The sequence below is a fragment of the Oncorhynchus gorbuscha genome, linkage group LG20, assembly GCF_021184085.1.
Source record: "Oncorhynchus gorbuscha isolate QuinsamMale2020 ecotype Even-year linkage group LG20, OgorEven_v1.0, whole genome shotgun sequence".
NCBI lineage: Eukaryota > Metazoa > Chordata > Actinopteri > Salmoniformes > Salmonidae > Oncorhynchus > Oncorhynchus gorbuscha.
In genome coordinates this window covers 17,470,961-17,485,630 of record NC_060192.1, presented here as the reverse complement: position 1 = coordinate 17,485,630, position 14,670 = coordinate 17,470,961, and the positions used below count along the sequence as shown (strand labels likewise).

General features: G+C 44.2%; 2 protein-coding genes across 3 annotated transcripts in view; one reads left to right on the top strand and one right to left on the bottom strand.

The window, feature by feature from the left end:
• LOC124007025 (astrotactin-2-like) overlaps positions 1-14,670 on the top strand; it is a 528,751-nt gene that overhangs the window by 377,134 nt on the left and 136,947 nt on the right. For both annotated transcript variants that reach the window (XM_046317271.1, XM_046317272.1), the window contains 3 exons: positions 4,882-5,006; positions 7,445-7,549; positions 7,733-7,912. In XM_046317271.1, the coding sequence (XP_046173227.1) occupies positions 4,882-5,006; positions 7,445-7,549; positions 7,733-7,912 (410 nt within the window). The remainder of the gene's footprint in view (positions 1-4,881; positions 5,007-7,444; positions 7,550-7,732; positions 7,913-14,670) is intronic.
• Positions 8,721-13,129, bottom strand: trim32 (tripartite motif containing 32). Its single transcript, XM_046317274.1, has 2 exons — positions 12,850-13,129; positions 8,721-11,915 (listed from the first exon to the last, which is right to left on the bottom strand). Exon 2 carries the CDS (start codon positions 11,902-11,904, stop codon positions 9,874-9,876), a length of 2,031 nt encoding a protein of 676 aa, XP_046173230.1. The 5' UTR covers positions 11,905-11,915; positions 12,850-13,129; the 3' UTR covers positions 8,721-9,873.

Here is a 14,670-nt window from a genome sequence, read left to right as displayed (position 1 = left end):
GAAATCAGGGCTCTTCAATGGCCATGGCAGAACACTGACATTCCTGCCTTGTAGAGTATGGCTGGTGGCATTGTCATGCTGGAGGGTCATGTCAGGATGAGCCTGCAGGAGGGAGGAGGATGTCTAACCCTAATGCTGTGGTAGACATGCTGGTTAAGTGTGAATTCTAAATAAATCGCAGACTGTGTCACCAGCAAAGCATCCCCACACCATAACACCTCCTCCTCCATGCTTTATGGTGGGAAATACAGATGCAGAGATCATCTGTTCACCTATTCTGCGTCTCACAAAGACACAGCTGTTGGAAAAAATCTCCAATTTGCACTCAAGACCAAAGGACAAATTTCCACTGGTCTAATGTCCATTGTGCGTGTTTCTTGGCCCAAGCAAGTCTCTTCTTACTATTGGTGTCCTTTAGTAGTGGTTTATTTACAGCAATTTGACCATGAAGGCATGAATCACACAGGCCCCTCTGAACAGTTGTTGAGATGTGTCTGTTACTTGAACTCTGTGAAGCATTTATTTGAGCTGCAATTTCTAAGGCTGGTAACTCTAATGAATATATCCTCTGCAGCAGAGGTAACTCTGGGTCTTAACTTTTAAGTAGGCACACCTGTTAATTGAAATGCATTCCAGGTGACTACCTCATAAAGCTGGTTGAGAGAATGCCAAGAGTGTGCAAAGCTGTCATCAAGGGAAAGTGTGGCTACTTTGAAGAATCTTAAATATAGAACATATTTAGATTTGTTTAACACTTTTTTATTTAATACATGATTCCTTATGTGTTATTTCATAGTTTTGATGTCCTCACTATTATTCTACATCGTAGGAAATAGTAAAAATAAAGAAAAATCCTTGAATGAGTAGGTGTTCTAAAACATTTGACCGGTTGTGTACATTGTGCTCGTATTAATTCCCCCTCCCTAGATATGAAATCAATATGGACACACACACACAGGCTTGCTCTTGTATGGTACAGAATGCTGAAGTTGGTATGGTTACTCAGAGCCCCAAGGAGCCTGCGTGCCTATTACCAACAGGCCCAGTAAAGGTGGATTGTGGGAGGAGAGAGAGAGAAGGAACAGCTCAGAGCTCAGACAGCGAGATAGAGGGAGTCACCAGGGAGCGTGCTGAGACAGCAGAGAACAATCACTGCACACTACCCTCGTCCACTCAAAGAGGTTATCTTCTGTGTTTAGCAGGAAGAGGCCGGCTTTGGTGGGTGGTGGGAAATGTCTAGCACAAATAGTACAGCTTCAAATAAGCTATTATAGTCAGGAATGTTGTGTGGGTGTGGGAGTGTGTGTGCGCGCGCCTGTGTGTGTGTGTGGGTGTGTGTGAATGTGCTAGATAGAAAGGAAGCAATTCAGAGAGAAAGAGTTGCAGCAAATCAAGAGAGCAAGAAATGGAGAAAGTTGTTCATATTTCCACATTGACGCGTGGGCCTGAATATTTATTAACACTGGACCTATTGTCCGTCTCATTGCAACAGCAACTTGTGCGCAACTCAACATGGAGGCCCTTGTTTAAATGGGGAGAGTTTAGCCCATTTGGAGGCATGTAGGCAGCACAGGGATAAAGCTGGGCAGGACAGCTTAGTCTCAGCCCTCCTAATGAACACACAGGGGTACTGAATGAAACATACAGGATGGTTACATACCATGCTTACAACAGTGGAACGCATACACACTATAAACCTCACAGGTGGCTAGGTGTGTGTGTGTGTGTGTGTGTGTGTGTGTGTGTGTGTGTGTGTGTGTGTGTGTGTGTGTGTGTGTAATGGTGGTGGTGGGGGGGGGGTGTCATCAATAACTCATCATCCCTCACTCCCATCCTGTTGTCTGCTTTGTTATGTATATTTTTTATTGTCTGCTACTTACTCACACTCTGCTTTTAAAGCTAATATTGTAATGAGTAATTGCTGCTCCTGCATTTCAGCTTGGAAACAGCTATTCACCAACAACATTTCTAAAATGACTTCTTGTACGGATAGGGAAAGGGAACGATAAAGGAGATCCATTATAAATAGCCAATTGGAAGTCTGTTTTGAAAGCTGGGTTAATTTTTCTCCTTAATCCACCACTGTGTTTCATCCATGTTGGCATCTCCTCTCTCATGTTTTAAGACGACAGCAAGCGAGAGTCTAATCACAGTAAAGTGATCACCACTCCACTGTATCCACTTTTCTTTAGAGAGAACGGCGCATCTAGAATCTACCAGGGCCACTTCCATTCTCATTCTTTACCCAATTTGCCACTTTTCCAGCAGTGTATTAGTGAAATAAATAAATAAAAGTATTGATGCCAAACAATAACACTTTTTTCCAATAATGAACAGCAAAAAGACCTCTCGCTCCACTGTTGCTCTCCTGGCCAAAACACACTGCAAAGTAAAGAAAGGAATGAAAAAGGTGCCCAGGTGGGTGACAAGGACACAGTCTTGTTTGGGTGTGAAAAATCCATAAAGCTTCATATCGGAGGGGCCATGTCCCTCCAGGTTCTCGTTCCGCACCGAGCTCCCAGCTCTCTCTCTCTCTGACTTAATTTGGTAATCGATATGGTTTCTGTGAGCACAGCAGGGGGGGATCTTCGTTTTTTTTTTTATGGGCACCTCTCCTCTCTGCCCTTGAGTTTCCTCTCCAGTCCCGGGGTAAAAGGAGGCTGTGATTGCCTCTAACAGCCTCTGCGGTTAGGGGGAAAGCTCTCCTGGAAGACAATGAAGGGAAGGTGGAGAGTAGACGGAACTCCAGACAGAACACATGAAAGTGAGAATCAGATAGAGCGAGAAAAGGAACAGCTCAGAGCTCAGACAAAAAGATAAGAGGGAGAGTCACCAGGGAGCACGCTGAGACAGCAGAGAGCCATTGCTGCACGCTATCCTTGTCCGCTCAAAGAGGCTCTCTTCCGTGTTCAGCAGCAAGATGCAGGCTTTGGTGGGTGGTGGGGTATGTAAATATCTAGCACAAACCATACAGAGATGTAAAATGAATGTAAAAGAGAAACTGACCACTCGTTTCTCTGAGACATGTTCCAGTCACCATGAAAGAGTATTATGGGTCTATGTCTGTCTGTGTGTCTGCTGTCCTCCATATCCCAATCATGTTCAGCACAATAGCATGTATAACCATGTGTATAACATGAACTGCATCACCACACTCACTTGTGTTTTTCAGTCTGAAACTGGAAGGTCAGATTTAAAGAAGGGGCTTAGCCAGAAAAAAAGCTTGTTTTTGCTCATTCTGATTGGGTGGCCCTGGCTTCCCAGTGGGTGGGCCTGGCTTCCCAGTGGGTAGCTCTGTGTCCACTCAGGCCTACCAATGCCTACACCCCTGATTTAAAGAAAGGATCAATGGAATTGAGAAGTATGAAAGATGGGAATGTAGAAGTATGAAGTAGAAACACAATTTTCTAGGTTAGAGGAGTAGACTGGATTGTGGCATTGGACTTGCCTTTTCCTCCCTTTCTCCCTCCTTTCTTGACTTCTCTCGCGTTCTATCTAATTTGTCGACCTCTCCCTCCCTCCATATCCCTCTCCCTGCCCCCTTCCCTCTCATTCCTTCTCCAGCTGAGAGAGACAGGAGTGCAGAGGTTTCCAGGGCAGAGCTTATCTCTCCCTGCAGGTCCCTGTCCTGTTACCAGTCTTTAAAAGTGCAGCCAACCGGCACACTCTCTCACATTCTCCACACAGTCAGTTAATTCCCCCATACTACTGCAACCAGACACTGGTCTCTCTCTCTCCCCAGTTAGACCTCTAAACTATCACACGACAATATATCTCCTTACTATGCTGTTGAGATACTTGATCCAACCAGCGAGTTGTGGCAACAGTCCCAAGCCATTACATATCACTCTTCAACTGTATCTAGTAGTTTCAACTCAACTTGACAGAACGTCCCGTTTCTTTATGGCCTCTGTAATCCTTCCAGAAGCTCCTTGGTGCAAAGGAACATCCTGTTGCTGTCTGATAACCCAGTCATTGTCATTGTAATGAGATAATATGAAGGTGTTGTTTGACGCAGAGTCAGCAGTAGGGTTGCAAAGGGAGGGTATATTACTGGAAATGTTCTACGTTTACCAGTAAACTAACATCATTCTGGTAGCTTTCACGTTTTTGGAATTTTATTAGATGACATCTAATGGCCTTTTTGGGGGTACTTCTGATGATCACAGGTGTCTGTAATTATCTCTGGCCCTCTGTGTGGCCTTATCACCTGTAAAATATATAGACAAATAAAAAATCAAGAATGACGAAGCTGTAAAACATGATCCTAAATATAAGCCATCAACTTAGTGAATACCATTGGTGTTTAATATGAAGGTTTAAGCATAATATATATATATTTTATTACGTCAATATGTCTTTGTTGTAAATGTTTTGGTGCCAAACTGGTGGCAGTTGTGAAAAAAAAGTCAATAGTTGAAAGAGTTCCAGAGTTAATTGAAAATAATAGCATTATTGATTAGATGATTTCATCATTAATTAGCCTATTTTCTCTTCAATCACATGGTCTATTCACTAGAACTACTGGATATCTCCTGGACACAGATTTAAAAATACATTCTATATATGAATACTTTTAAAAAAGTTATTCATGTCTAAATGACCAAAGTTAACATAGATTACCTGTGCATTACCAAAATTACTGAAGATTCCGGTAATGTCGGTAAATTACCGGTAGCTGTGCATCTCTAGTCAGTGGTCTTGCACTGTGTATAACACTATTTAGGTAGCACCACCTGTCTCTCTGTTGGAGCACCTGAAACACAGTGGAGAGAAGCCACACTATCTTACTACAGACTCTGATGGAGATGAAAAGCCAATGTTGTCTGACAGGGCTGACTCTTCTGTGGGTGTGCTTTTTTTTCTCTCTTTATCTCTCAGGGACAACAACTTCATCAAGGACTTCCCCCAGCTAGCAGATGGACTGATGGTCATCCCGTTGCCTGTGGAGGAGCAGTGTAGAGGAGTGCTGTCTGAGCCACTGTCAAATCTACAACTCCTCACAGGTGTGTGTGTGTGTGTGTGTGTGTGTGTGTGTGTGTGTGTGTGTGTGTGTGTGTGTGTGTGTGTGTGTGTGTGTGTGTGTGTGTGTGTGTGTGTGTGTGTGTGTGTGTGTGTGTGTGTGTGTGTGTGTGTGTGTGTGTGTGTGTGTGTGTGTGTGTGCCTCATTCTTTGGACACTTATACAAGTGTGTACGGAACATACACAGCCATTCAAAAATAAGGACATTTCTCAGTGACCCCAAACTTTTGAAAGAAAAGCACATTTTTTGTCTATTAAAATAACATCAAATTGATCAGAAATACAGTGTAGACATTGTTAATGTTGTAAATGACTATTGTAGCTGGAAACGGCTGACTTTTAATTGAATATCTACATAGGCGTACAGAGGCCCATTATCAGCAACCATCACTCTTTTGTTCCAATTGCACATTGTGTTAGCTAATCCAAGTTTATAATTTTAAAAGGCTAATTTATCATTAGAAAACCCTTTGGCAATTATGTTAGCACAGCTGAAATGTTTTGTCCTGATTAATGAAGCAATGAAACTGGCCTTTAGACTAGTTGAGTATCTGGAGCATCAGCATTTGTGGGTTCGATTACAGGCTCAAAATGGCCAGAAACAAAGAACTTTCTTCTGAAACTTGTCAGTCTATTCTTGTTCTGAGAAATGAAGGCTATTCCAGGCAAGAAATTGCCAAGAAACTGGCCTTCTAGGCAGAGTTCCTCTGTCAAGTGTCTGTATTCTTTTGCCCATCTTATTCTTTTCTTTTTATTGGCCAGTCTGAAATTAGGCTTTTTCTTTGCAACTCTGCCTAGAAGGCCAGCATCCCGGAGTCGCCTCTTCACTGTTGACGTTGAGACTGGCGTTTTGCGGGTACTATTTAATGAAACTGCCAGTTCAGGACTTGTGAGGCGTCTGTTTTTCAAACTAGTCACTCTAATGTACTTGTCCTCTTGCTCAGTTGTGCACCGGGGCCTCCCACTCTTTATATTCTGGTTAGAGACAGTGCTCTATGAAGGAAGTAGTACACAGAGTTGTACGAGATCTTCAGTTTCTTGGCAATTTCTCGCATGGAATAGCCTTAATTTCTCAGAACAAAAATAGACTGACGAGTTTCAGAAGAAAGTTATTTGTTTCTGGACATTTTGAGCCTGTCATCGAACCCACAAATGCTGATGCTCCAGATACTCAACTAGTCTAAAGAAGGCCAGTTTCATTGCTTCTTTAAACAGTTTTCAGCTGTGCTAACATAATTGCCAAAGGGTTTTCTAATGATAAATTTGCCTTTTAAAATTATAAACTTGGATTAGCTAACACAATGTGCCATTGGAGCACAGGAGTGATGGTTGCTGATAATGGGCCTCTGTACGCCTATGTAGATATTCCATTACAAATCAGCCGTTTCCAGCTACAATAGTCATTTACAACATTAATGTCTACACTGTATTTCTAATCAATTTGATGTTATTTTAATGGGCAAAAAATGTGCTTTTCTTTCAAAAACATGGACATTTTATAAGTGACCCCAAACTTTTGAACGGTAGTGTATACATTTCTACATTTGTTTGTCAAGGATTTATTTTCCAATTAATGCAACATTTCCTGTAAGCTCAATACCTAGAAATACTGCAGCATCCTCTGCTTTCTAAACCCATAAGAGTGGGACTCCAAGTGTGAGGTCAGCTAGAATGACACTGTTCATCCCCGTGCACTGTACTGTGCTATTGCTCCTGACATCCCCACGCCTCTGCAGTAGGCACACACGTGCACATACACACACCTCTCCAGGCCCTCTAAAAGCTGACACGTGCACCTTCTTCACCCCACGTGTTCCCCTCCCACGACCCCTTTGGGGGCCGTGACTACTCTGTCAGTTGGCTTGAAACCGCACCTCAGGACTACTGCCTCCGTCCATTAGCTGAATTGGCTGCAGCACTTTGCTTCTTGGTGACCTGTGACTAGTTTCCAGAAGGGTCTGCCACTCTTCTCCGAACACAACTGGGGATAAATAAATGATTTGGGTTTCAGTGGGAATTCTGTTGTAGTTGTTCCCTTCACTCCTGTGTTCGAATGGCCCTGTGCTGACCCAGACTCATATGATAGTTTGGTAATGCAATTACGGAGGTGAGATTGCTCACGCCTTAATGCTGGACATCCAATTGCGGCCATCTGCCATTGGTTGCGCACGGGGTGGGAACTTTCGTGCCGAGACAAATTAAGTGTTGTTGGAAACAACAGGATACACACTGTACACAGACAGTGTTTGTGTGAAAGAGAAACAAAGCTAGCTAATGCACTTCGGACAATTACAAATGTGCCTGTTGTAACTAAAACTCTTGACGCAAATTACCCATAGCTTTCAATGCATGAAAAAATGTGGGCCTACTAAAATTGTGGAGGTAATTCATGACTATATATATGTGTCTATGTCCATTGCAGGCGATGCCCAGTTTAATGAGGCTATGGGCTATCCCATGGTTCAGCAGTGGAGAGTGAGGAGCAACCTGTACAAAGTTAAGCTCAGCGCCATCACCTTGTCTACAGGTATGAAGTGTCAATTTACTGTCATATATTTCACTATTTTACAAGCTTACCACTACTAAACTATCATACTGCACAGAAAACACATACAGTAAATCATATAGCATTTACAAAAGCTTTTTTTTTTGCCTCAGTTATAACTATAATTCAATTTGTTCCACATTATTTCCCCTCCACGGTTCCCAGGTTTCTCGAAGGTTTTGAAGACGCTGACTGCAGAGAGCACCAGAGAGGAGCTGCTGTCCTTTATCCAGCAGTACGGCAGCCATTACGTGTCTGAGGCTCTGTACGGCTCCGAGCTCAGCTGCACCATCTACTTCCCCAGCAAGAAGGCTCAACAGCAGCTCTGGCTGCAGTACCAGAAAGGTGAGCAGGGAGAGTGGGAAGCTACATGTAGTAATGCAGGTGTCCCGTCAGTGATCAATTTAGACCCAGGTGAGTGGACTATCAATAGCCTTAATTGGTTCATTAAATCCCAGACAAAAGAGCAAAAGTGGGGCTTATTCAATATGGTGCAGCGTTCAGGACGCTGCAGATAGAGACATGATTTATAGCATGACAGACATGATTCCTGATTTTATAAGTAGCCATTGCCCCTGAGACAAAGCAGAGAGAATAGCCTCTCGGAATTCCTTCAGTTGCATTTCAATCAGTTTTTCCTGCAACAGAAAAATTAGGCAAGACCAGAAGGGGCTTTTGTACTGTACTATGCTGCACCACTGAGAACTTCACAATGGAATTGGTCTGTTACTGACTGGGTGAGGACTGCGGATAGCATGAAAAGGATGTTTAATGTTTCACCAAATAAATGGGTTCAAAGTATGCATTGTAAACACTGGAATACAAAGAGACATGCTTTGAATAAATTAAATTTGCTGCACTGCAGATACTTCCAAATAATTTACCACAGGAAGGCTTATAGTACAAAGGGCTATTGACAGGAGAGGCGCAGTGAAATGTGCTGTTTTTCAGGGTCAGCCATAATAGTACGGCGCCCCTGGAGAAAGTTAGTGTTAAGTGCCTTTCTCAATGGCTCAGGTATTTGAACCAGCAATGATTCAGTTACTGGCCCAACACTAACTGCTAGGCTACCAGTCACCACACATTTTCTACATTTCCCCAACAGCCAGTGTCATCTACAATAAACAATAAATGTGAAACCACAACATGCAGATCTTCATCAATGTTGGGTTTATTGCACTCAATAGATAATCAACATTACAAACATGAAATTGAGACAAGTTACGCAGAAACTCATCTGTGTTAGTAAGACATACTGTAAAGACACTGCCTCCACCGAAGGCCAAACTTCTGAAAGTCACATAGGTTGATTCAACACACATAATGCACAGAAACAGAACATCCAGAAGACCTAGTAGTGTGTGTATATATATATATATATATATATTTTTTTTAAAACGAACTCAGGGAAATAGGAAATTACATGTAAAGGAATCTCTCTCCAGTTAAGTCCAGTGAATGAAATCACATTCAGACAGAGAGCAACAGTTTTGCTGTTCATCACATTGAAACTGTATTTTTTCTTTGCCTCAGATTAATAAAGGATGTCCATTATTATAGCACAATGTAATCCCTGGATATGGGATTGGAAGTTACAGAATAGGAAGAAGTCCCCCCCCCACCAATGGTTCATGTTAAGGGCGGGTAAGCTGATCCTAGATCTGTGTCTACATGTAACTTAACTCATTTGTAGGTTGAAGATGGAACCCCCTGAGAGTCCAACATTCCAGTCAGGAACTTGATATACGTTTTATTGATGGCTGAGTTATAGTGATCATGTCCATGATCCCATCCTTTACATTTAGGTTTGAGAAGTTTTCGATTAGACATTCCTTCTAAACAGATAAGGCCTGTAAGCGCAATTCATTCTTAGCAACTTATTTTCTTGCCACGTCATTAGGCTTAGAAATTCTCAGATCTCCTCTTCTGTATAGTACATCAATTAAAATATAACAATTTCACACATTGATTGACATACCAGTTTCCCCCACCCCCAAAGTGACAACACTGATGCATTATTGCTGTCTTTAGTGCTGTGATTCATAAAAATCAACCGAGGCAGCTCAAATGTTAGATACACAGGCTTGGTTCCAGTCTGCTCCTAGCCAGTCCCACTGACTGACCACAGATCAGTGATTAGAATATGGGCTCATTATATGACCTGCTAAGCACTGACCAGAGATCAGATCATGGAGCATGAGTTGTTTGGAATGAAGCCATTTATTTTAAAGTGACAGATCAATAGTTCACCACCGTCTGTACACACACCCCCATACACACACACTAGATTTGTAGTTTCTTAGCCCCTAGCAGGTGGAGGAGCGTCTCCTCTGTAGGTACGTGTAGACTTTTACACAGTGGTCCCAGCAGTCCAACACCATCAGCTGTCCTTTCTGTGTGACGGCCACGCCCACAGGGCACGTCAGTCCCTCCTGGATGAGCACGTTGAAGCCGCCCTCTTTAGGGAACTGCAGGATCTCCTTCCTGCCGCTGTCTGTCACCAAAAGGTCCCCGTTTGCATCCACGCACATGCCCGTGATGCAACGGAAGTCCTCAGTCTCAGAGAAGAAGTGGCTGAGCTGTTTGCCCAGCTGGCCATCCGTGCCCACCGAGCCGATGGAGAAACCCCCCTCTAGGTGGTGCTCGTTGTGGCGGTTCTCAATGTTCAGGCCCAACCCCTGGGTGAAGTAGACAGTGCCTGCTGCGTCGCATGTCACGAACTTGGGCCGCACGGCCGAGCATAGGCGGTTGTAGTTGACCACACCCACGTTGCGATCCACCGCCAGGCACCAGAGCTTGCCGCCCTCCACGTCAGTCACCACAAATTGACCCGAGGGCATGGCGGCGATGCCCCAAGGCTTGATCAGCTGATTCTTGTGGCAGGCCACGCAGTGGCCGTCGGTGGTGTATACCTTGACCGAGTTGTCGTAGTTGTCAGTGACCCCGATGAGGCCCTGAGGCGTGATAGCGATGGACAGCGGGATGAGGTTGGGCAGGTCGGCGCCCAGGAAGCTCAGGACAAAGTTGTCGATGCTGCTGGGGTTGCGGCGGATCTCCCTCTGGAAGCCTTTGCGGTTAAAGATCTGGATGCGGTAGTTGCCCCGGTCAGCCACCAGGACCTCACCCTGTGAGGTGACGCAGATGCTAACTGGCAGGTTGAACATCCCCGGCAGGTTACCCTTGCAACCCATCTTTTTTACAAACTGGCAGTGCTGTGGCCCCGAGCGAGCCCTGGCATCACCGGGAGAGGAGGGCCCCCCTTCATCCATGGACTTGGATTTAAAGCTGCCCGGTGAGGCACACACAGCCTCATCTACAGGCATTACTATATCAATGTCTCTGTACAGGTCCCCCATCGCCCCTGCAGCCCTGCACATAGCACCAACCCCAAACTCCAGCAGCCCCTCATCCTCATCAGTGTTGACGGTGCAGGGTTTGGTGGTGAGCTGGGCCACGTCCAGAGCCTCGGGATGCTCCGTAGTCACCAGCTCAGGGTCCTGGAGCTTGATCAGAGTAGGCAGGTCCAGGCTGCTCCTTAGGTCCAGCTCCTCCTCGTCCTTCACCCCTCCGTCGTCCTCCAACAGGGCAATGTCACTCTGCTTCACCTGCATGGTCAGGTAGTCGCAGCGGGACACCACCTGCACCTCGGCCAGGTTCAGCAGGTATGTCTGCTCCTCCAGGATCTGACTGTTAAGCTTCTCCACCTCGACCATGGAGGCAGAGAAGGCCCGCCGCTGGCGCCCCAGCTCCTCCTGCAGACGCAGCTCAGCCCGGGCGTACTCCTGCTGCACTGCCCGGTACTTTACCCGCATGTTCTTTGTCAGACTGTCAATGGCTGCCCTCTTTTTCTGGATGTGGTCCATGGCTTCGCGGAGGGATGCCAGCTTACCACCCAGGTCCTTCCGGCGCTGCTCAGCGGCCGCCCGGATGGGCTGGACAGTGTGGCCCTGCTGCTGGTGGCCCTCACCCTTGCAGAGGTCGCAGAGCACCGTGCCACAGTCTTGGCAGTACTGTCGGGGTAGGCGGTTGCGGCAGGACTTGCACATGAGGGCGCCGGCAGTGGTGCAGGAGCTGGCACAGTCCAGGATCTTGAGCACAGTGAGGTTGTCGGCCAGCTGGGAGATGCTGCTCATGCGGGAGACCCTGCTGCAGAAGGGGCATCGCACGCCGTTAATGGTGCTAGCCAGCAGCTTTTCCAGACACTGTCTGCACACAGTGTGGCCACACTGCAAGAGCTTGGGCCTCAGCTGCTCCTGGTTGTAAGTCTCCAGGCAGATGGGGCACTCCAGGACCTCCCGGAGCAGGTCTGGGTCCAGAGCCGGCAAAGCTGCCGCCATCGTGTTCACACCTGTGAGGAGAGGATTAAAAATGGAAATGATTCACTACTCAAAGTATCAATGACAATGACTTATGTTGGAAAGAGGTTGCATTGGTAACAACTTATAACAAGCAGAGTAAAGATGATTTGTCATGATTTCTCATTAAAATGGCTTAGTATTCATTACCATTCCTCTAATAGTGCATTGCATTTTGACCACGACTAATGAAGTACTAAGACTCTAGTTGCCAGAGTCACCTCTCAGGAACACTGGAAGAATAAACTCCTCTGTGCCGAAACTTAAACGTACACTTAATGTAACTGATACAGTGCACTTTAGCTGGTCATATAATTAAGGGGAGTGTAGCACAAGCGGCAGCAATCGATCATTCAACAGATGAAGGTAGCCTGCTTTCAAGTAGTGATACCACTTCTCATTACCACATTTAGCTAACTAACTACTGACTTACTTGATTATCTACGCTAACTAACTAGCTCGCTACCTAGCTAGCTAGCTATACGAATGCTGCGACGTTTATGTTATTGAGCTGTCAATGTGTTAGCTAAATGCTAGCTGTTGTTAGCTAGCAAGTTAGCTAACGTTAGCATAACGGATATTTCTCAAATCAAGCTGTCACTACATGGCCAATGCAAATGACAACAGCATGGCCAGTTATTTGCATGCAGACGACGCATTTCTGCACTATACACGATGAATGTACTACACACAATGAATAATTGATAATCTCGTGGCATGTTGCTGTTTTGTTTGCTGATGCTAGCGCGAGCTATGTTAGGCAGCTTGCAGTGGGAGGCCTCCCCAAATCGCGGTGTGACTTCCAGTTTGGGGCAGTCACGTAAGAATTCATGATCGAATGGATTTTGAAAGTCAAGTATATACATGCTATGATCCTAAAGGTCTAGATTTATTCGGTTGACATCTTAAACTAGCATAACATCTTACCTTGGTTTCAATGTCAGCTCTGTCGTGGTACAGGGGTGTGCTGCTGCTACTGTAGCGAGACTGCGGTGTTGACGTAACTTTACGTAATATTTACGCCTCGATCACACCGACAGTAAATGAGAAGTACATTAATTTCCAATGGAACGCTGCGTTTGCCTAGCACCATTGCGTTGCAGAGTCAGTTGCAAAACGTTATGTCTGTAATACGTTGGATTTTGTCGAATGTATCCATACACTGTATGTGTGAACGGCTTGACAGAAATGGTAGCAGAAAGCGAATGTTGAACTTTCATTGCACACTTATCCAGATGATGCTTACGTACCATTTGATCCAGATGATGCTACGTATCATTTGGCGCAACATACTGTGGATGGGATCGAGGCGTTATTTTCCAACCACCCTTATTTTCATTGGCTCTTACATCTGCATCTGGGACAAGCTCCCAAAGTGGTTGGCAGTTATTTTTAGTCAATCAGTTTGGAATGATTTTATACGGGGATATATGGTAAATAAAATTTTATAAGCTCATGTATTAAATAATGTAGCTAGTATAAAATCTAATGTATTTTTATTAGTACAATACAACACTGTCTCTAGTTTTAGCAAATAAAATATATTATTCTAATGTCATGGGCATTGCATTATACATCATTTGATGATTCCTCCTTTCTGAAAATCGGTACACCTCTTAAAATCCTGTACCAGAGAATGAATTATTCAAGTATCCCAACTCAAATCATTTATCAAGAAATTATGTGGGCCATTTGAGAGCAATGCAGGAGTTATAGACATGCCTTCCATGAAATGTAATACAATGCTCTTACATCCTGTAGTAACAGGATGAAAATAAACGAGGACAGTAGGAAGATATATCCTTTGAACCGTGAAAAGTATCCATCTCTATCAGTAGCCTACAGTTATACACAGTCATGGGCAGATGAGTGCAGATGCTGCAGCCCGTGGAAAACAGTATATCAGCTGACCCCTAGATGGAGGCAAAGGTCTTATTACAAAAGGTATTTGTAGTATAGAGTAATAATGAAATAATACCTTGTATGATGTATTGTTTTATTTATGATGTAGGTGGTTGTTGTGTTGTGTTTTGTTGTGATGTAATTGTTTTATTCCCGTTGGATCCCAGGAAGAGTAGCTGCTAATGGGGTAATGAGGATACTAATAAATACAACGGCAAACAAATTGCAGTTCAGAAAATGAACTACTTGCACATTAATATAAATTAAAAGTTCATTTGCAATTTGAAGATGTGTTAAGCTATGCATAACTAAAAGGTACATGGACATGAAAAAGGATAGTCTGTATGCTTGCTTTAGCTATGCATTAAAATGTTTTCTCTAAACATTCTCAGTGAGCTTACAATATATTTGACATTTATCAAGGCATTTGTAAAGACAATAGGCTTTTGACTCACAGAACAGAAACCTTTTGTGCTGTTGCTTTAATTGCACTGCAGCTGTGCCATATTGACATTGTGGTATTTAGGAAGCAGGAGTTATCTTTGCTTACCTAAAAATCACTGTCAACTTATATTCATCTGACACAATGGGCCTTGAAGAAGAAGAAAAAAACTTCAACAGCACTTTGTTTTAGTTTTGAATATTTTTGGGGACTTTTGCATCAATCAGAGTGTTTAGTTCATGGCCTCTACTAATACTGCTTCCACCCACAACCCGGATTGATTCAGATGGAGAGTAGGCTAGACAAGGGGATGTAGCTACTCACTTTATACTACTGAGATGCACCCTCTCTTTGTGTCTCTCCCTCCTCATCATGTGTGTATTTCATTGCAATTTCCCTTCATC